This window comes from Lissotriton vulgaris, chromosome 4_1, assembly GCF_964263255.1.
Source record: "Lissotriton vulgaris chromosome 4_1, aLisVul1.2, whole genome shotgun sequence".
In the NCBI taxonomy this organism is placed as follows: domain Eukaryota; kingdom Metazoa; phylum Chordata; class Amphibia; order Caudata; family Salamandridae; genus Lissotriton; species Lissotriton vulgaris.
The window spans coordinates 140858979-140882464 of record NC_141691.1 but is presented as its reverse complement, the minus strand read 5'-3'; the positions used below and the strand labels follow the sequence as shown (position 1 = coordinate 140882464).

General features: G+C 47.3%; 1 protein-coding gene across 1 annotated transcript in view; it reads left to right on the top strand.

Annotated features, from left to right (window-relative positions):
• The window catches only part of ABCB7 (ATP binding cassette subfamily B member 7), a 796257-nt gene that overhangs the window by 267297 nt on the left and 505474 nt on the right, over nucleotides 1-23486 (top strand). The window contains exon 3 of the mRNA XM_086918402.1: nucleotides 341-427. Within this exon, the coding sequence (XP_086774528.1) occupies nucleotides 341-427 (87 nt within the window). The remainder of the gene's footprint in view (nucleotides 1-340; nucleotides 428-23486) is intronic.

The following is a 23486-nucleotide window of genomic DNA, read 5'->3' as shown; positions in this document are numbered from 1 at the left end:
ACAGAATACTCAGTGTGGTAAACCTTTTTAGGGTCTGTCATGCTACTATAGGTGATCCATTTCGACAGCTGATCACCAGGTTACCAGCAGAGGTAAGGATCACTTGGAAAACGGCTCCCAGACATCCTTTTGTGGCATACTCTGGACTTTGCCATGCGTTGCTATCAAACCTGATTGAAAAACGTATAGATCTTTTTTACTTTCCTGGTCTCATGTTTAAATGTAATGTATCACCATAAGCTACTCTGTTTTTCCAATCATGTTCTTTCACATTGGTGGCCTATCCCTAAGTAATTTATTTTTCACCGCTCACTGCATACATTTGTGTTTTCGTTGACAGACTCTCCCGAGGTGGCCCTTCATTGATAAGAGGAACTGCTGGCATGGCACAGCGGGTGCCAACCTCCACACTGATCCCAAACATGGGGTAAGTTTTATGAACATGTGTAATAAAGACAGAAACAAATTTGTATCTGCGCACACATTCAAAGTGTTTTCTCTGTTGTAAAGAAAAAATGTATCAAATGTATCATGTACATGCTCTTAAAGATTTAAAATCTTTTTTTAATGATTTACCTTTTCTAACTTTCACATTTCAAATACTGCACTCACTCTCGCCTGCTGAAGTAATGCTCTGTCTTTTTACCTGGGTGCATCTTGGCACATTTTTCCCTCTTTTACTAAAGCTTTGCAGCAGCATTGCAAGAGATAGGGTCCCCAAGTGCAGATAGTAATGCACCGCTTCCCATATCTCGCCTCCCTCCAAAGAGTGCTCCGTAGAGCACCATGCTGTATGCTTGACACACTGGTGATCTTTTGTACTCATCCGTGCTTTACAGTGAGCTGTGTTCCACTCATTGTGGTAAGAAAGTCATCTATGTTTAGCAAAAAAACATTTTTCTGACTGCCCATCATTTTGTTTCTCCTTGACCAGCAAGAGTTTCTGATGGCCAAACCAGCTGTGCTGTCTCCAATGCTAGTCCCCTTCTCCCTCAAGTGATTGTGAAAGGGAAGGGAGGTTGCTGCCCTGACCATCCCCATCCTTTAACTCTTGTTGTTCCCAGGCCCACTCTCGTTTTCTGCTTGTCTGCCTTTTCTCCCTTCCCTCTGAGTTGGATTGTTGCATTACTCTAATTTAGGCCATAACTGGTATGCCTGAGACAGCAAGGCTCACTTTGGGCCTACCTTCGTAAAGCTAGACTGGCCACTTCAACCCATTGACCCTTTAGGATCCTGTCCTTAGCAGTTTAAAATATTCCTTTCACTTCTGAGCTCTTAGAAGTCTTATTCCACTACACCCCGCCTCACACCCCCCCCCCCCCTTTCAACATCAGATGCCATTGAAGATATTGCCGCCAGCTCTGCTATCCCCGGGTTTAGCCCATCAGCTGTACCCGACCTTCCCAGTGCCCAAAGACTCTCTGGTGCCATATTTGAGGTGTTCCATCATGCAGTGGCCCCCTCTGGAGCACCTTCCAGTCCCATGGGAACTCTGGGCATGAAGTATCGGTTCATGCCAGTGGGTCCCCTCGGCTCCTTTTAACCCCTTTGTGCCTGATTTGATTGATTGATTTGATTATCAGATTTGTAGAGCGCACGAATGCCCGAGGGCGTCTTGTTGCTAGAAATGACAGTGTCTGCAGAAGAGGGAAGGCGACGTGTGTGCACCAAAGCCAAGCTAAGCAGAAAAAAGACATGTCTTTAGGTTCTTTCTGAAAGATAGCAATGATGGGCTTTTTTTTTATTTCTGCTGGAAGTTTGTTCCAAGTTATCACTGTGTGCAGAAGGAAACCTCTCCCCCCCCATCTTAGTGGTTTAAATCTGGGGGTCCTGAGGAGATTAGCACTGCTGGACTTAGAGTCCTAGGTGGTTCATACTGTACCATGTTGGTTTTCAGACAATGCGGGCCTGACCCATGCAAGGCTTTGTATGCCAGGCAGGCTGACTTAAATTGAATTCTTTTCTCTACCGGTAGCCAGTGGAGGCTGCTCAGTCTGAAGGCCACCGGCTCGAACCTGGGGATGTTTAGTATCAACCTGGCAGCAGCGTTCTGAAGACGCTGGAGTTTTAGAAGTAACTGTTTTTGAAGCCCTGCGTATAAAGCGTTCCCATAATCCATTTTGGACAGAGCCAGCATAGTTACCAATGTTTTACAGGTGTCTGTTGGGATGTATGGCAACAGTTTTCGATTCAACTTCAACGTGAACCAGACGGAGAAGGTGAGTTTATTAATTTGGGCCTTAAACGTGAGTTTGGAGTCAAACATGAATCCCAAGTACCTTACGCTGTCCACTGGTGATGGGCAGCTGCCTAACTGTCAGGCCACCAATTTGGTGACCAGATGTTGGGTACGTACCCAGCAGCATGACCTCAGACTTATCGCCGTTTAATTTCAGGCAGTTTACTTGCATCCAGTGACTAACCTGATTCATGCAGAGCAGGAATTTAGCAGCCGTCTCTGCAGAGTTGTTGGATATAGCCACCACTATTTGTGTGTCGTCCGCGTAGGATATTGGTAGGAAACCATGTTTCCTGATAATGTTAGCTAAACTGGCAGTGTATGGGCTTAGTGAGGAGCCCTGGGGGACCCCCCAGGGGGATTCCTCAGAGGGATTTAAATGGTTTTGACGAGAATTCCCCAAGCTGGACCGTGAAGGATCTGTCTCCCAGGAATGAAGCCAATAGTGCAGTCGCGGATGTGTGCAGACCTATTTCTTCTAGACTGGACAGGAGTATATCATGATTGACGGTGTCTAAGGCTGCCGACAGATCTAACAAAATAAGGGCAGCCTTCCCACCTGCGTCCAAAATCCTCCTGATCTCCTCCGCCACCATAATCAGAGCGGTTTCGGTCCCATGTTCCTCCCGGGACCCGTATTGTGATATGTCGAGCGCCTGGGAGTCCTTAATAAATCTTGTAAGTTGAGAGTTCAAGTTTTTTTCTAAATTTTTCTCGAAATCGGTCTGTATTTAGCTGGGATTGAAGGGTCGAGGTTAGGCTTTTTGAGGAGTGGGAGAACAGAGACTGCTTTCCAGGCCTTTGGGAAACAGGTGGTCTGAATTATACTAGTGATAAGCATCTGGAGTTGCTTACTGAGCAATTCTGGGAACATGTGTAAAACCTTGGGAGGACAGGGGTCCAAGGGACCTCCTGACTTAGTGGCTAGTATAAGTTGAAAAACCTGTTCTGCTGAATGGGCTGAAAACTGAAACTCTGATTTAGCTGATTCTGGGTATTTTCCTGTGACGGACTGAGAGTCTCCTAATGTCTGTGTGTCGCAGTTGGGGATAGAGATAGAATCGTAAATGAGCTTTACTTTGTCAGTGAAAAAATGGCCCAATTTATTGCAGAGCCCTGTACTGTCTTCTATCTGTTTTGCCGCTGTCTTGGTGAGTTTTGTGACCGTAGCAAAGAGTTCTTTACTGAAGTTATTGGCCTCCTTAATTTTCTTTACAAAGAAGGCCAATTTCTCTTCAGCTATAAGTTTCTTATAGGTGGCTAGTGTCTTACAGTAGATATCTTTCTCCTTGTCCTTATAGTTAGCCCTCCATCTTCTTTCGGCCCACCCACATGTCTGTTTTTGTAATCTGAGTTTCTCTGTAAACCAAGGCTCTGAGATGGTTTTCCTCTTAATGTGTTTGGTTTTAAGAGGTGTGACTGATAGCACTGCCGCTTTGCTCCAGTTATTCACTTGGTCCGTCCCGAGATTGCTATCCTGGGCTAAACCTGTAACCGTTGCGTCAAGCTGCGTGTGAAGTTTGGCAATATCAATTTTGTCCCATTCTTGGAAGGAAAATTGCTTGCCCTGGGGGGATCAAGAGGTTCTGGCGTGGTCAATAGTTAGGGTAAAATTGACTACTTTGTGGTCCAACCAGGGGACTGGGATAACGTCGCCTATTTTGATATTGGGGTTGGAGGAGAAGATACCATCCAGGGTGTGGCCAGCGGAATGTGTTCCTTGTTGGACCAATTGTGACAGACCACAGCTAGCCATAGTCTCAGAGATGAGTATCGTGTTATTATCTGTAGCTTTTTCGAGGTGGATATTGAAGTCTCCCATAATGGTGTAATCAGCCCCTGCAAGACACCCAGGGATTGAGACAAGGGGTTTTAGCCTTAGGCGGCCTATACAGCAAAAGGCTGTCAAATGTGTAGTTGTTAGTGATACGGATTTTAAAATGGTTTTGGCTATGGCATCATTACCACTACCCGCAAAACCTTTCACACCAATATCTCGAGCCACAGCTCCGGGACCTAGAACTGACACTGTTTGCACCGGAGCCATCCCAGTTCAAAGGTTCCAGGAGTGAGAGACAACATTTACTGGAAGTACAACAGTTTTCAGTGTATAACCTGTTTGCTATGGACTCTTAGTAAGATAAGCCTATGCAGGGCCTAGGTGAAGTAAGTGGTATAGCCACTTCACCAGAAGTAGAATTTGCAGACCCATCAGGGCCCTTCCCTCCCTGTGTATCCTCTTTATCATTCCACTAGCAGCCCGTCCCGACGTTGTCTGGGTATGAATTGCTGCCGGCCAGTAGTATATTGTTTTGTAGGATTTCGTTTTGATAGCGTTTCTGATCTGTGACAGGCCTGTGAAACGCTCCGATTCACAGAGCACTGCTGATGCATTTAAGAGTGCGCGTTCAGTAGTGTGTGAACTCGAGTTTCCCTACTTTATTTTTCCTTGCAATATTATATAGCGCAAACTCGACAACATGGCATAAGCACAATTTACATTACAGAAGAACACAGTCAGGTGTGGTAGGCACGGGGAGACAAAGCGATTTGCCTGGAATCACAGGATGTTGAGCTGATGCCGAGATTCGAACGTAGCTCCCCAGCTCTAAAGTTCCCAATTATAGAACTTGTGGCGTAGGTGTGTCTAAAAGTGTATGTCGGTGCTGGCCATCAATGAGAGAGACCTGTGCATTTTTCATATCGGTGGTGAAAAAATATGAGTATGTTGCTGTAGATGTGGGCCGCCGTGCCACCAATGTACTTACCGGGGGTGGGTAAACACCCATTATTCTGCAACTTTCTTTCCGCATACCATCACTCCGCATACTTTCATCACGAAAGTACCATGACTCCGCAATGCCAATATAACGCATGGCATTACATTTTATATGCTTTTACCACACATACATTTACAACGAAATTCGTTGTAAATGCATGAATGGTAAAAGCATGTTTTTTAAAATGTTTGGATAAGGTAAGTATGGGTATAGGGGTATATGTTTTGGGGTACTGAGGTATGTTTTGGGGTGTTTGGGTATTTTAAGGGTTCAGATATAGTTTTGGGTTATGGGGTAGTTTTAGGGATAGGTATGGGTTTTGGGGTACAGGGGTATTTTTAGGGTTCAGGGCTAGGTTTGGGTTTTGGGGTACAGGGGTAGGTTTGGGTTTTGGGATAGGTTTGGGTTTTTGGGTATAGGGGTATTTTTAGGGTTCAGGGCTAGGTTTGAGTTTTGGGGTACAGGGGTATATTTTAGGGTTCAGGGCTCGGTTTGGGTTTTGAGGTACAGGGGTATTTATAGGGTTCAGGGCTAGGTTTGGGTTTTGGGGTACAGGGATATTTGTAGGGTTTAGGGATAGGTTTGGGTTTTGGGGTACAAGGTATATTTATAGGGTTAAGATGGGTTAGTGTTTAAGGGTGTTGGGGTATTTTAAGGAGTACGGGTGGGTTATGATTATGGGGTGCAGGGGTATTTAAAGGGAGAAGGGTGGACACCCGAAGCTGGAATGTACCGAACCTGGGAAGAAAAAACAATGAAATATTGGGCACAAGGCTCACTTTTTTTCCATAATCCTGCGCCCCACACACGCCCACGCCCCTAGCACACACCCACAGCACAGGATATGAGACATGGCATGAAGGGCGCAACATACCACACCCCTCCAGCGTTTGTCACACCCCAGCACACGCCCACAGCGCAACGCAAACACGCCCACAAGGGACTAATTTGCTGGCATGGTTCTATTACCTTTTAACTGTATATGGTGGGCGTCTGCATAGCCTATGTCCTTCTGCTGCAACTTCCCTTTCCAACGCTGTATTGGGTGTTGTGATTGGTGCTGTGGTTCCTGAGATTACCCGCCTCAAAGGTTTGGGCTCTCTCTTTATTATATTAGTATAGATATAGATAGATCTAGATTATTTGCAAGGCAGTGGACATTTTGGACTTCACTTACCCTAATGTGAAGGCTAAGGCTAGATCCTCACGGAGGTATTTAGCCCTCGATCCTCATATCTAAGCAACATCTCCCACCTAATGAGGTATAGTGCTGTCAACATGGGCTAAAGCTCTTCTGTAAACTGCACTGTCTCCAGGAGATATTGTCCTGCTCCTGGTGACCCCTTGTTTTTTACTTTTATTATTGGAGCACCTATCTCTGAGAGCCTTGTCATCTAAGCCTCATCCAGACTAACTCTTGGGAATTTCCCTACTGCTCCTTCGTAGAGGAGGTGTGAAAAGATTGAAGCCTGGATCAAAAAAGTTCTTTGCAGCAGGAACCCTGTTTCTCAAGTCACTAAAGGCCACATGCTTATTACAACTTTGTGTTCACTTCATCTGGAATATGGCTGGCACATTAATCCCCAATCGCCTGCTTGACCTTCAGCCACTCTTTCAAGATCTTATCAGGGATAGGAAGGCAGCATCCATTCAAGTCATCCAATACGTTCTGGATATGGCCTGTTCAGTCACCAAATTCATGGGAACATCCGTCGCTGTCAGATTTCATGCCTGGCTCAGAACTTCACTGTTCTCATCGCTTATGGACCTATATTTAGAATACACAAACTGGTTCAGGGAAAAGACTGATTCATTCTTAAAACGGTTTAAGGCAAGTTCATCTGCAACATTCCCTGATGTGCGGCCCTAAGGAAAGGAGTTTCAAGACTTTGGGAGAGGCCTTTACCTCCGCCAACACCAAGCCGCTCTCACACAACAAGCAGCTCAAAGCCCCATCTTGCATCAATGCAGACATTGTGGAAAGGGAAAGACCCTCCAGCCCACTACTTCCTTCACCACCACCACCACCATTGTAGGGAAGCAGCTCTGGTATGTTTATTATGTTATAAATTTGTATAGCGCACATATTCCCGTGAGGTTATCCAGGGGCTTGAGAATATGTGCAGGTTTGCAGTAACCTCATGTTTAATCAAAAAGCCAGGCCTTCATTTTCTTGAGGACTCGAGCAGTGATAAGGCAATGATATGTTGAGGGAGGTCATTCCATGTTTTGAGTGCCATGTAGGAGTAAGACCACCCTTCAGTTCTGCTTTTGTGGATGCATGGAGTGTGTGAGAGCGAGGCAGAGTGTAGAACTGGCAGGCGAGTGAAAGTGTGTCCTGCTGTTCATGTATTCAGGTCCTGTGTTTTATAGGGCTTTCTATGTTTGTATAAGAAGTTTAAATTGGCTGTGCTTGTGAACAGGGAGCCATTGAAGCTTCTTGAGGTGCGGCTGATGGAGGTGTGGTGTGGGAGGTTGAGTATGAGTTTTGTGACCGCGTTCTGTATGGTCTGGAGTCTCTGTAGGAGTTTGGATATTCAGGCGTAGAGCATGTTACCGTAATCCTGCCTGCTGGTGATAAGTGCTTATGTGATCATCCTTCTCGTGTTCTTTGGCAACCATTTGAAGATCTTTCACAGCATTTCTAGGATTCTAAAAACAGGAGGTGCTCAATGCGTTGACTAGTGGCATCATATTGAACCTGTCTTCCAGGATGATCCCTAGATTTCTTGTGTGGTCTGTGGATTATGGTTCTAGCTCAGGCGGCCTCCATGTGGATTCCAATGGGGAAGTTTTGTTTCTGAAGACCAGTACTTTTGTCTTGTCAAAGTTGAGCTTCAGGCAGTTGGTTTGCATCTAGTCTTTTACCATGGTCATGTAGTTGCTGAAGTTGGTTCTGGTGTTGGTTGTTTTTTCCATCAGGGAGAGGATGAGTTGGGTGTCATCTGTGTAGTAATGTCTTGTAATTGGATGGTGTTGGCGAGCATTGTCATGTATTTGTTGAAAAGGGTGGAGCTGAGGGACGATCCCTGTGGTTCTTCGCATATCTGGTTCTTGGTCTCTTGAATGCAGATCCTTATTTGTCCATTTTGTGAAGTCTTCTGAGGAAGGTGTTGTGGGAGACCATGTTGAAGGCCGCAGTAAGGTCAAGCAGCATGAGGGCCGCTGTTTCTCCTCAGTGCAAGATGGCTTGAATGTAGTCTGTGGCCATGATGAATGTTTCAGTGCTAGGAATCTTTCTGAATCCTTATTGGGTGTTATCTAGAAGCTGATGCAGCTCGAGGTGGGTTGTGAGTTGCTTGTTGGTGACCTTCTCAATCACTTTAACTGGATAGGGGAGCAGGGAGATGGGTCTAAAGTTGTTCAGTTAATTCTGGTCGACTGTAGACTTCTTGAGTAAGGTTTTGATTTCAGCAAGTTTCCATTCATCCGAGAAAGTGGCAGACATGATAGAGCTATTGATGATTTGGGTCAGAATGGTGCTGATTGGTGATGTTCTCAGGTAGTAGATGCGGTGGGCACTAGGGTCAGTTGGAGGCCCGTGAGTGGACGGTCTGCATGATTGCCCCAGTGTCGCTTCTGGTGAGAGCTGTTCATACGGTTAGGGTGGCCCGTCATGGTTGGTGGTGGGTAGTTTGGCGATGAGTTCTCTGAGGTTAGGTTGGTGTGCAAAGTTGAGGTAGATGTTTGCAATTTTGCTGTGGGATAAGTTGGATAGGTTGTCAGAATTGTTGGGAGGTAGTGATACGGTTTATAGCGGATCTAGTTCTCGACTTGTCATCCCTTTTGAGACTCGTGGGAGGATGGATTACCATTTTTCCACAGGCTTCAGACTAGTGAGCCCTTCAAATCGTGGAACTTGGAACATTTACATGAACACCATATTCTGCAGCAAGATGTGGCAGGTTTACTTCACAAGGCACTGTGGAGTTGGTGTCAGAGCAGGAGATTGGCCAATGATGTTATTCCCGATGGATCCTTCTTCCAAAGGACCTCAGGTTCTTGAATCTTTTCCTTCAGAAGGCGACGTGCAAGATACTGCCTCTTGCATACGTTTTTTTGGATCTCAAACATGTGTCCGGATGAGGACACTATTTACAGGACATGTATTTCTATATATCAATCCTGAAGTCCTACAGGAAGTACCTACAGTTTTTGGTGGGCTTGACCCGTTAACAATTTTCGGTCCTTCCTTTTGGTGTAACATCGGCACCGTGGGTCTTTACAAAGTTGATGGTAGTCGTGGCTGCCTATCGCAGAAACTCAGAATTTCCAGTGTTTCCCTACTTGAATGTCTGACCGCTTAAAGCCAGAACCCAGCAAAAAAAGTGATCATCTGTAATCAACGGCATCCTTGCTGGACAGCTTGTTTTTTTATCAATGTAACCAAATTAGAGAGCTCTCTCAGCACCTCCTATTTATTGGAGCAGTACTTGATACCACTATGACAGCAGCCTTCTCATTGGACCAGAGAATCGGGGACAATTCCAGGAAGTTGCTTAGATGAGTCTTATGTCCTTCACCTGTTAGGTCTACTGGATCCTTACATTCTTTGGGTCATGTACGCTTGCTGGTACTTGAGGGCTCTCCAGTGGTGTCTTCACAGTTGGCGGTTGCAGCATAGGGAAGACCTTGTAATTCCATTGTGGTCTCCAGAGAGGACACTGCAACGGAGCTTGCCTTGTGGCGTTGAGGAAAACCTTTCCAGAGGTATGCCATTTCAATCCTCTCCATCTGTGGCCTTGACAGTGAAGGAGGTCTCTACTCTTGAGTGGGAAGCACTCCGGGAGGAGTTGGAGATCAGATGCACCAGAAAAAGGTGGTTTTCTGTAGATGATCCGATATCACATAGCTGCCATGGTATCAGATTGCTGTGAGTGACATTTCCATATTTTCAGTGTAATTATGAGGGACATTTCAATGAGTGAGTGACACTTTCTCGTGAGCAAAATCAAGCAATGAAGGCAAGGGTAACCCATAAATATTCACAAATTACACCCATTTGAGCAACTAGAAACAGTGTCACCTTGGAGTAACTGTTGTAATGTGACACACACACCGTACGACCGGCACCCACTGACTGCAGGTATCTGCCTGACAACACGCTGCCAAGGAATTTAATTGAAATACACATTCTGCCGTGGGAGGCTTAGTACAGTGCACATTGTCTCACTACTTACTTCACCTTTTGAGAAATCTGCGTGCCATCTTTCTCTGTGCCTTGTGGCGTCTGGCTTCACTATTTCCTTAGGCTGACAATGGCAAGTATTGTCCGATGGATTTGGCTATGGATCCCATTACAAAGAAGTGCTGAAGTTACTGCAAGAGTTACATGGCCGGTAGCAGCCCCTATTGGAGCACCACAACTGGTCCAGGCTCTGAGTGGCCCAATGGTGAGCGGAGCCTTGACTTTTGCAGGGGGCCTCCCCATCCTTCGTTCACTTGTGCGCTAATGACGTAGGGGCAGGCAGAGACTGCCACCTGAGATAAGCCCCATTGTCTCGACAGGACTTGAATCTAAGATCACCAGAAAGAAAAGGTGAAGGTAGCATTAGCAGAAGGAGGTCGCTCAAAACGCCTTTTTTACCCGAGTGATAGCACCTGGGGTCGTCGCTGATGTAAAACCTCTCGTGCTACACACAGCTAATAAAGCAACAGTCTCTCATACGATGTTAATCATCATTGGATTTATGTTTGTATTTAAGTAATCAAAATGTAGTAAACTTTTGATAAGCGGCCATGTTATTTGTCATTCGTGTGCAGAGTACTGTTCTGTACACTGGTTCACACTAGGAAAGGAGAGACAAGAGTAACTTCAGGCAAAGCAGTGCTCACAACTTCTCTCTCTATGGCTTGCAACCCCAGTTCCCATTGAAGCGTTGCTCTCCCTGTCGCAAGTATTACTCAGGTGTCTGTTAGAACTGGGGGTCTCTAGTAGGCTGAGGTAGGTACCTTAGTCTAAATATGGACCTTTTCTTCTAGTCAGGGTAAGGAGGGACACACCTTTTAGATAACCCCTGCTCACCCCCTGGTAGTTTGGCACGAGCAGCCAGGCTTATCTCCCAGGCAATGTGTGCAGTATTTACAACCACACTCCCAGTAACACAGTGATAACACCACAAATGGACACCAAACTGGTTTCATAAAAATAACAGTATCTTTATAACAAGCATTTGCAATGCAATAGGTCTCACATTAGGAAAGTTTGAGCTATTGGCATTGTAAATGACAATATTTTTGTATGTGTTGGTTTTGAAAATGGATAAATTAATAGCATTGTTATTTACAATGCCAATAGCTTAAACTTTCGCAAATGTGACACCTATTGCATTTGTAATGCAATATGTGTTGTGTTGAGAGTGGGAGAGCGGGACAGTGGAAGAGTCAGTGAGTGGGTGGGCGGGAGAGTCAGTGAGTGGGTGGGTGGGAGAGTGGGTGGGTTGGAGAGTCAGTGAGTGGATGGGAGAGTCAGTGAGTTGTAGGGCTGCATTACATTCCATGGCTTCCAATTAATATTACCATCGGACAATGAATCCAGCAAATAAGGACTTTGGCTAAACAGCTCCCCCTTTACCTGTTAAGACATTTTTCATCAAGTATCACTTGGACGCTCATGGACTGTGTGCTTGTGGCAGCTGTATGGGGCATTTGTTATAAGCATGCATAAGCTACTGCTGAAGGTCTTCGAGCAGTTTCCGGTTTTGCTTTATTATGCCTGAACATTAGTATGCAAACTACTAAAGACATTTAAATGTGATTCTCTCAAGGCTCGTTTGTCCCTTATCACATCCCCAAATTCTCCTACAGACTTTACAGACTTTAACCCAGAGATTACTCTCCAGGTTAAGAGGGAAAAAACCTAAACATACACGGCGTTCCTGGCGATCAGAATCACGGCAGTAATGGTAACTGCTTTTGCTACTCGATATGCGAGCCTTAGCGATTTTATTTAGGAGTGGCTATAATTAAACATAATGCATTTTATTTTTCTTGACTGCTGTACTGACCTGTGAACCAAGCATTTGCAATGCAATAGGTCTCGCTAGCGCGGGTGCCGCCACTGTAACGAAAGTAAACAAGCAAACTCGCCGCCGCAGCCCGGCTTCAACAGGAGGCCAGGCAACCTTTGTTGGGACGGGGGCGGGGCCGGACACGCGACCGGAGCTTCCCAGGAGGCAGGCTGCAGTGGCTGGCGCATGGCTCCGGTGCAGAGAGAGGAGAGCCCTGCGTGCAGCCGGCGTCCGCCCGGGAAGCCAAGGAGCGGAGTGCCGGTGTCCCTGTTCCCGTTGATGTCGGAGTGAGCAGCCCGGAGTCCTGCGGAGTAAAGTCCCGGTGAGTGGGGCTCCGTGCTTGCGTGTCTGTGTGTATGCAGGGGTGTGGGGGGCGGCAGCGTGTGTATGTGTGTGTGTGTGTGTGTGTGTGTGCGCGCGCCTGTGTGTGTGTGCGTGCATGCAGAGGGGTGGGGAGCTGGCTGTGTCTGTGTGTGAGCAGGGGCTGTGACTTACTCTGCGCAGGCGTGGCTCAGGCGCGCGCTCCCGCGGTCAAAACTGAGACTGCAAAAGCGCGCGTCTGAGTCGTGTCCACTTTCCTAAATACGGGCCACATTAGGTCTGGAGCAGACACTCTCAATGCTCACGCATTGAGAGTACGTCTGCTCGACCTAAAAAGGAATACGATGAGACCAAACGATAGAAAACCAACATATGCGTATTCATAATAATTCACTTGGCCGGTTACTAGGCAAGGAATCACTTTTAGGTTCTTGCGGTATTAATGAGCAATTTACGATCTCCAATGCTGTCCCTATGTAATTCTATGCAGTTCGTTATGTAATAATAGGACAGTCCTTAGTTCAAGAATCGCGCAGTTCGTAATGGAATAATAATGCGGTTCATGTTGCAATCTGACTTACAGGGGTGGCCCAGGTTCTGCTGGGCAGGCCCGGGCCGATCGGGGACTCAGCGCGTTTAACGCGGTGCTGCAGGAGGGAGCTCGAAGCACTCCTGTACTCCTCCTGCAGGCCTCCCCAGGCCATAAACGCTTGCTGTTCCTGACCAAAGTCCAAGCCTTACCTTGAGGGGTGCGCTGCCTCGCTCTCTCTCTCCCCGATCGTCGGACGTCCTGCTGGGCGATCCCGATCTTGTTGCAGCTCAGTTGCTAGGCGGCGCTGTAGAGGGTCAGGTTACGGTGCTGCCTGCTCCGTCGATGATGATCTTGGGAAGATTCCTTTCTACGAACAATGATCATAATCCCTTTCTCCTTGTAGCTTCCTTAGCTCCAGGCAATCCTTTTAGCACGTTGCGGCTCGGGCCGGCGATCTTTACTCGCAGCCTCAGTTTCCATGACTGCTCGAGCCAGAAACAACAATTCAGCAGCGTGGATGATGTTTCACGCTAGGGGGCAGGGGGGGCAATGCCATCACGGCCACCTCGTGAACAGTACCATGGACCACACAGCAGTCTCAGGCGTGCAAGAGCACCACGCATACATCGTCCCTGAGACACAGGTCTTAGTTTCAAACAATCCTTTTGCCCATTGCGGCTCGGGCCGGCGGCAGTGATCTTTACACACAGCCTCAGGTACGATGACGGCTTGGGCCACAACAGCAAGGCAGCAGCGTGGATGGTGTTTCACGCTGCAGGGGCAATGCGATCCCAGGACAATCTCGTAAACAGTACCACGGACCACACGGCAGTCTCAGGCATGCATGAGCACCAAGCACACAACGTCGCTGAGACACGGTTGGAAACTTTTGTGTTCCTGAGTTTCTACAACAGGGGACAGCTCTCCTCGGGCCCTTGGAGACACTCTACTTCAGGACCCAGCACACAGCAAAGTCCTCACAAGCAGGGGGACACAGCAAAGTCTCTTGTCCTCTCCTTAGGCACACTGCAGGCCAGCCCCAGAACACACAGCAAGGGCAGTCCTTTCCTTCAGTCTCTTCAGCTGTTCTTCCTTGGCAGAGGTTCCTCTTGATCACAAAGTAAGTTTAATCCTTTTTCAGTATGGATTGCTGTTTTGAGTTCAGGGGTTTCAGCTCTTACATTTATACGCCTAAATACCTTTAAAGTCTTTGTGTTCAGGGGACTCTGAGTCCCTAGTCCAAACCAGTTCTGGGTGCCTTCCTGCCATGTGCACTCCTTCCTCCTTTGATAGTGGGGGGTCTGGGGCCCAGAAGCTCAGCAGGAGGTGGAACCATCCTGTTGTGGCAGCAACATCGCCCTCCTCACATCCAGGGAGCTACTCCTCCCCCCTACATCCAATAGAGGCCCAGGCTGTTACTGTCTCACCTTCTCCTCTCTGGGGTCAGGACAGGTCGCATCTAAACCCAGGCAGGCAATATACAAACAGGCAAAGGCACGCAAGATGGTTCAAGACAAGAAACCAGCCACTTTTAAAAACGTGGTTTCTAAGCACACAATTAAAAAAACCATTGTCAAAGAAAGATGTGTTATTAAATTCTGAGTTCAGGCACTCTAAACTCCATCTCTCCATCTTATGCCTATGGGAAGATATTCTGGAACCATGGGACACAGCATTCCCCATTCTGTCCTATGGGCAAGATGGCCTTACAACAGTGAAAAACTAATTTGGAGCCTTTCACTGTCAAGACATGGTACACACCTCCGTATATGTCCTACCTTTCACATACACTGTACTCTGCCCAGGGGGGTACCTTGGACCTACTATAGGGGTGTCTGATGTGCATAAAAAGGGAAGGACAACAAGGCAGTTAACAAACTGCGCGCAGGCACTACAGTGGCAGGCCTGAGATCTCTCTTTGGGGCTACTTGTGTGGGTGGCACAATTAGTGCTGCAGTCCCACTAGTAGCATTTGCATTACTAGCCCTAGCACACACAGTGCACTTAACTAGGGACTTTACTAGTAAGGCAAACAAACCAATTATGGACAACCAATTACTATAACACTTTATACAGGGAGCACTTGCACTTTGACACTGATCAGCAGTGGCAACGTGCCCAAAGCATCTAAGTCGGCAACATCATGTCAGAAAAAGGTCTAGGAGGAAGGCAAAAAGTTTAAGGAACTTTAGCCAAAAAGGGCCAAGTCCAACAGTGTCCCATACACACTTAACTGTTCTGCTGTCTCACATAGAGGTTATGAGGCCTGGTCCGTATCCCTTAGAGTATTCCTGCTGGCATTAGTTGGGTAACTGGTGCCTATTTTATACCAACCCATGCAGCCCAGCCCACACGCCACCTCAATGTCTGAGAGCGGTTTCAATCGAGCAGTGCTGTACCATAGGGACAGGTGCAGAGCCGGAACCAAGCATCTGTTCTGCCACAAGACGATTCTCTTTACTTGTTATTGCTGCCTATTCTCCCATAAGCAAAATATCCCCCCTGAGAAATGTCTCCACCGGATTGATGCATACAAATTTGTACTTGCAAAAAAGAATTGGAGCATTGGAGATTTCTAAAAGTGTATCACGCTGCATATCTAAATTAAAAGTTAGCGCAAAGAACGATTTTCAGTATAAATCATGAACAAGAACATATGTAAAATATCTTTACTGTGTTTACTTCTTTCTTTAACTGTTCCTGTCGATCATCTTTCGAGAATGAGCTTTCCCAGCCAAGGCTATATTTACCTTTTGAATGCATTACGCAGTATCTTAAGACTTTGATTCTATTGAACAATCTGGCAGCTGGTGCGAGCACTCGGGCAGTGCTGCGAGCACCATGATTGCTGCATATCTGTAGCCAACCTGGAGCCGTCCCTCCCACAACAAACTTACTCTGGCTACAGGGAGTGACATCCTGTGTCGCCAGAGACTGTTGTATCACACATCTGGCTGACTGGGCTGTGTCATGTCTCATTAGTAGCTATTGGGCACTACCTTGGGGTGACGTCGGGTTGAGAGCCGTGCCGGGATAATCAGTTTAATTCCGATACATTATAGCAGCCTACTAGCCGCCAGACGAGCCGCAGGAGCAGCGTGTGCATGACGCAGCGCGCTGCTAGTTGCCATTCCAGTAATACAGTAACCGTTTAATTCAGGCAGTGCTAACTGCTTTTGGGCGCTTTCCATTCTGCGTGACAAGATGCGGAGCACCACACTGAAATGCGTTAGTCTAACGTCTGATGCGTGGTACTTGACGGGACTGATGTAATTCTCGCCCAGCTGCTAATGCGGTGCAGACAAAATGGATGGGCAACTGATATCGGCAGGTGAGTGAGGGCACTTTATGGAGTTGATGACGTCACTGGAATGTTACTTTCACCGTCGAATGGTGTTGAGCTCCCCTACTGTCAGGAAAGAGTTTGTAAACGTTTTCCGGACTATGTGCCATCTGAAATGGTATTCTAGAGGCGAGCAATCTGCAGGTAGATATTGAGTATCCACTGGAAATATCGTTACCGAAGGGAAGTAACTGTCTTGTCCCTTTCTGCCTTAAATTGCAATGGTTTGTAAAGTAAATGTCTGTTGTACAAAGAAAACGTGTACCCAAGTTGTCTAGCACTGTCCATATTAAATATTACCACCCCGCACGCAGCAGTCTTCCTTGTATGAGCTGCAGCTGCCGCAAATAAAATGCACTTTGTAACGCGATCGACCTACCTCCGCCCTGGGTTTGTGTAAATATCAAAGCGCTCCCAGAAAAAGGAAAATACAAACTGTTCAGTAAAGTGAAACGAGTCTGCTGCTGGCACCAGGGGCAGTTCTGAGGCCGGGCGCGAAAGCACCGGGCTGGGACTGGCTTTTTATCATTCAAGTGGGAGCCCACATTACAGTAAAAAGCATTTTGACAGCTCGACTGCGCGTGCTTTATGGCAGCTGTGTTCCCTGGGCCCTGTCCATTTAGCTATGCGTGTGTTTTTTTGTGTTTTCAGATGCCTGCAGAAGCGTAACTGCAGCTTTCAGCCGGTTCCCCCCTTTTCCCTGTGTAATAACCCTCGTGTGTAAGTGCGACTGGTCAGTAGCAGTCTGTAATTACGAGCACTCTACTCAGTAGCGGCCTTTATGCCGGGCCGGCGCGCGCCGCGGAGAGGCCTGCGCCCCACTGCGTCCGCCGCACAATGCAGCTCTTTGTCCAGCCCGTTCCCTTGGTGCCCCGGAAAGCACCGATACGAGCCTGTGTTTACAGAGCCCCCGCTGCCCCTTCTCTCCGAGCGCGGACGGCCATTGGCCCTTCATTTCCATCCTCTGACCAGGAGTTTGTTTTCTAATCCCCATGCAAAGCGGAGGGGTGCGGGGAAGCCTGCGGGTCTCCAGGTGACTGCAGCCGCCAGGCTGCTCCCCTGGAAACGGACCTTTACACCTCGGAGCACTTCTGGGGGTTGCAGCCAATGATGCGAAAATATAGCGTAACATCTGTTAAACAAAAAGCAAGACACACTTTCATTATATAGACAGGTCTGTGAGTAAAAGGCGCTTCACGGGGTAAATGTAAATGTAAATTGATACTTGTATAGCGCACTACTCACCCGCAAGGGTTTCAAGGCGCTTGTAGGAATACCGCTGTGGAACCCGTCCTGGCTTTCCCTGTGAGGCGTCCACTCCTGGGCACCCCCAAGGTGGAGGCCGGGCATCCTTAGCGTTGTTGGGGCCGTTGTGGAGATTAAGCAAGCTATTGCCCAGAGTTGCAGAGTGGGACTCCATGATTGGAATAGGCACCGAGGCGAGAATTATCAGGTCCGTGGACTTTTGAGCCCAAGAGGTTAGTCTGAGGCGCTGGCCAGGCCCAGTTTGAGCAGATTTTCAAAGAGACTTGGGTTTGAAGATAGTTCACCAGCACACTTAATGCCGAAAATAACACCGGTTGTCAACCATGGCATTTGCATGTCTGTGACTCGAAGTACGAACAACCACTAAATACGGGGGCCTTTAGCACTGTATTCAGAAGATACACCTAAAAACGTTGGACTAAGTGACAGTAACACTTCCCACTGGTTAACTGCACCGTGTGTCCTGCAGCTTTTAGCTCCCTCAAACGTCAGGATAACACCCAAAGATGTGACCATGTTACTGTTGCACCTCCTTGTAATTTCCACCAATGTATAAGTGCTGCGGAGTTGAGTGCCTAGTGACCCAGGGACTCCAGGTTTCATCTTTCAGACTGCCTTAACCGTGCTTGGTAACCTAGTCTGAAAGGAGGCTCATGTCTTGTAGTGTGGTTACCCACAGGTATAGTTGGCCTCTGTGTGCCTTATTTGTGTTTTCTGATATTTGTGATATTTTTGTGCCCTTCTGCCCTCTGTTTCACTCCTTTCCCCTAGTTTTTGTGCCCTTCTGCCCTCTGTTTCACTCGTTTCTCCTAGTTTTTAGGTCTCGCCTCTCAATACGCATGCGTATTGAGCGAGACTATAGGGGCTTAAATAAGCTTTACCTAGACCTGCGACTGACTGGCGATTTGATGCTGTGCCCGTGGCTTTTAGGTCAATGTGCAAGCGCATTGACCTAAAATGTGCGTGCACAGCTTCAAATCGCCATCTGTTCCCAAGCGGCACTCCTCCCACACCTTTGAAGTGAAGCTCGGCTTCACTTCAAAGGCCCCTGCTACTTATCACCCTCCTCGCCGCTCTCCCTGCTCGGCCCCCTCCCCTGCCCTGCGTGTCGCATTTCTCCTCCCCCCTCCCCTTCTCTGTCTTCCCTTTTAAACTTGTTTCCAGAGCTGATTTCAGCCACACAGTGCCAGTCTGCAAGGAGGCACTCATTGTCCTGCAGGTAATTATTCTAGGATGGAGCGCTTGCTAACGTGCTAACCATTAGAGCAGTTTATCTTCAGTTTCTCTGCTGTGTTCTTTCTTTTCACAGAACAACTGCATTATCAGCAGCCGAATTTCATGGAAACTTCCGGGCGGTTGACATGCTTTTATCAAATCCTGTGCCCTGCTAAGATCGTTATTTCAATCACTTTCAGCCACGTAGCATTAGTCATGCAGCGCCAGTCTGCGAGGAGGCATTCTTTGCCCCGCAGGTAATTATTTGAGCAGGCAGCGCATGCCAGCGCGTCAATGATTAGAGCAGTTTGTTTGTTGTTTAGTCAAACTGCCGTGTTCCTTACCTCCACAGAACGACGGCACTATCAACAGCTTAATTTCACGGGTATTTACGGGCGATCCACACGCCATCATTACATTTTGTGCCCCGACAGGATTGTTATCTTAATCACCACACAGGCACACGTGGCGCCAGTACCTTAATTATCAGGTACCCCAGATCTTATGATTTTGGAGCGGTGGGCTTATTATCGGCATTTGTTTCTACATTAATTGTTAGGCATTCTATATATTATTTACAGTTCCCCTATTTAGTGCACGTTCCTGTGCAAATTCTAAATATCATAGCAATGTATTGCCAGCACAACGGGGACAGAATCTCCAAAAACGCTGGTTTTCGCTGCATGTCCTCATCTTAATGCATCGTTTGCAGCATATCCATTGAAATGTGAATTTCACTCTTCAGGTTTGTCACATCATGTTAGTAACATTGAGTTTTTCGATATGTATCTACGTCGTTACTGAGGCATGATGCTGACATATATTTAATCTGGGTTCTGCATCGCCCAAGATACTTTGTTACTTAGGCACTTTATTTACACACTCTGTGGTGTTGCCGTCCGACCGGGTGAGATACAGTTTCATCATTATTTTTTCATCGGTCTGCATGATTAGAGAGGAGTTTCTTAAATAATTGGGAGTGTTACCCCCTAGACGTGAAATGCACGAATGATGCAGTTTCCAAAACGGCAATTAGTAAATGAAAAGGTCATATCACCACAAGCATTATGTTTGGGTGTGCCTTTATACCCTGTGGATCTCTATACCTGGAGAGTTTGTCAGCGTTGCTATTAATAGGTGCAAGATCAACTACATATGATTCTATTGAGAATAGTTGCACTTGAAGTTCTTAAGGAGTAGTTTAAATTTGGTTATTCATTTCACTTTTGTTTCTTTCAGCCGATTTAAATTCACTGTCATCACTTTTAATAATCAAGGCTGGCCACATCCTTATGCCCTCTGTAGGTGCAAGATCGACTACATATGATTCTATTGAGAATAGTTGCACTTGAAGTGCCTGAGGAGTAGTTTCAATTTGGTTATTCATTTCACTTTTGTTTCTTTCAGCCGATTTAAATTCACTGTGATCACTTTTAATAATCAAAGCTGGCCACATCCTTATGCCCTCTTAGACTCGTTTTTGTGCCTTTGGGCCCCCTGTTAGACTCGGTTTTTGTGCTTTTTTGCCCTCTGCATCACCACATCATCACTCAGCGCCACCCCAGCATCACTCAGAACCACCACAGCACCACTCAGCACCACCACATTATCACTCAGCACCACCACATTATCACTCAGCACCACCACATTATCACTCAGCACCACCACATTATCACTCAGCACCACCACATTATCACTCAGTACCACCACATTATCACTCAGTATCACCACATTATCACTCAGCACCACCACATTATCACTCAGCACCCACATTATCACTCAGCACCACTCAGCACCACCACATTATCACTCAGCACCACTACCACAGCACCACCACACATCAGTCAGCAGCACCACTCAGCACCACCACCACATCATTCAGCACCACTCAGCACCACCAGAGCACCACTCAGCACCACCACATTACCACTCAGCACCACCACATTATCACTCAGCACCACCACAGCCTCGCTCAGCACCACCACAGCATCACTCGGCACCACTCAGCACCACCACAGCATCACCACAGCACCACCACAGCACCACCACAGCACCACCACAGCACCACCACAGCACCACCCACCACCACCATAGCACCACCCAGCACCACCACAGCTCCACCCAGCACCACCACAGCACCACCAGAGCATCACTCAGCACCACCAGAGCATCACTCAGCACCACCACAGCACCACCACAGCACCTCTCAGTGCAACCACAGCATCACTCAGCGCACCCACAGCATCACTCAGCACCACCACAGCATCACTGGTACAAATATGTTCTCTCAATGTGTCAAGCTTTATTACAAATATCACAATTTTTTTTAAATATTTCAATTCTGTTCTTGTATTTTCGTCACAATAAAATACACTGAACATAATCTTCACAAAAGTTATTTAGAAAAGTTTAAGCTGTTGCTATTATAAATTACAATCACTTTTATGTAGGTATTAATGATTTAAAAAAATTAAAAGCTATTGTTATTTGTAATATCAATACATCTAAGTCACGTAAATACATAACATGTTGCATTACAAATGCTATAGGTGTTCACATTTGCGAAAGTTATAACTATTGGCATTGTAAATGACAAAGCTATTAATTTAGCTACACCTAAATAAAAAAATTGTCATTTACAAGACCAATAGCTCAAACTTTCCTAATGCGAGACCACCCCATCATCCACCACCACCACATCCACCACCACATCCACCATCACCTCCACATCCACCATGACATCCACCGCCACATCCACCACCACATTCACCACATCCACCACCGCCACATCCACCACCACCACCACATCCACCACCACCACCACCCCATCCACCACCACCACCACCACCACATCCACCATCACATCCACCACCACCACATCTACCATCACATCCACCACCACCACATCCACCACCACCACATCCACCATCACCTCCACCACCACATCCACCATCACCTCCACATCCACCACCACATCCACCACCGCATCCACCACCACCGCATCCACCACCACCGCATCCACCACCTCCGCATCCACCACCACCACACCCACCACTACTACATCCACCACCACATCCAATACAACCACCACCCCATCCACCACTACCACCACCACCGCATCCACCACCACCACCTCCGCATCCACCACATCCACCGCATCCACCACCACCACATCCACCGCATCCACCACCACATCCACCATCACCACCACGTCCACCATCACCACCACGTCCACCATCACCACCACGTCCACCATCACATCCACCACCACCACCACATCCACCTCCACATCCACCATCACCTCCACATCCACCGCCACATCCACCACCACCACATCCACCGCCACATCCACCACCACCACATCCATTACCACCACATCCACCACCGCCACATCCACCACCACCACCACATCCACCACCACCACATCCACCACCGCATTCACCACCACCACATCCACCGCATCCACCACCGCATCCACCACCGCATCCACATTCACCACTTCCACCGCATCCACCACCACCGCATCCACCACCACCACATCCACCACTTCCACCGCATCCACCACCACCACATCCACCACCACCACATCCACCACCACCACATCCACCACCACCACCACATCCACCACCTCATCCACCACCACCACATCCACCATACCCACCACCACATCCACCACCACTTTCACCACATCCACAACCACCACCACCACATCCACCACCACTTTCACCACATCCACAACCACCACCACCACATCCACAACCACCACCACCACATCCACCACATCACCACATCACCACCACCTCCACCACCACCACATCCACCACCTCCACCACCACCACATCCACCACCACATCCACCCCCACATCCACCATCACCACCACCACCACCACATCCACCACCACATCCACCACCACCATATCCCCCAGATCCATCACCACCACATCTATATGTGTGTGGCTCTGTGTGTGTTTAGGTGCAAATGCAATGTTCTTGGATTTTTGTCACAATAAAATACACTGAACATAATCTTCACAAAAGTTATTTACAAACGTTTAAGCTATTGCCATTATAAATTACAATAACTTTTATTTAAGTATTATTTACAAAATTAAAAGCCATTGTTATTTGTAATATCAATACATCTAAGTCACGTAGATACAACACACATTGCATTACAAATGCTATAGGTGTCACGTTTGCAAAAGTTAAAACTATTGACATTGTAACTGACAAAGCTATTAATTTTGCTACTTTCAAAACCAACACATACATAAAAAAAGTGTCATTTACAATACCAATAGCTCAAACTTTCCTAATGCGAGACCTATTGCATTTCCAATGCTTGTTTGTGCCTTTCTGCCCTGTGTTCCACTCGTTTTTCCCTCTTTTTTGTGCCTTTCTGCACTGTGTTCCACTCATTTTTCCCTCTTTTTTGTGCCTTTCTGCACTGTGTTCCACTCGTTTTCCCTCGTTTTTTATGCCTTTATGCCCTCTATTCCACTCGTTTTTCCCTCGTTTTTTGTGCCTTTCTTCCCTCCGTTCTACTCGTTTTTTGTGCCCTTCTGCGCCACTAGTTTTTCCCTCGTTTCCGTGCCCCGTTTGCCTTCTGTTCCACTCGTTTTTGTGCCCTTTTACCTTCTGTGCCACTTGTTTTACCCTCGATTTTTGTGCCTCTTTTCCTTCTGTTACCTACGTTGTCCCTTGCCGCAGCGTCCCCTGCGGCCCAGCCCCCTAACTGCCCATTTGCTGCCCCCACCTCCCGCCTCCCAGCTGCTCCTCC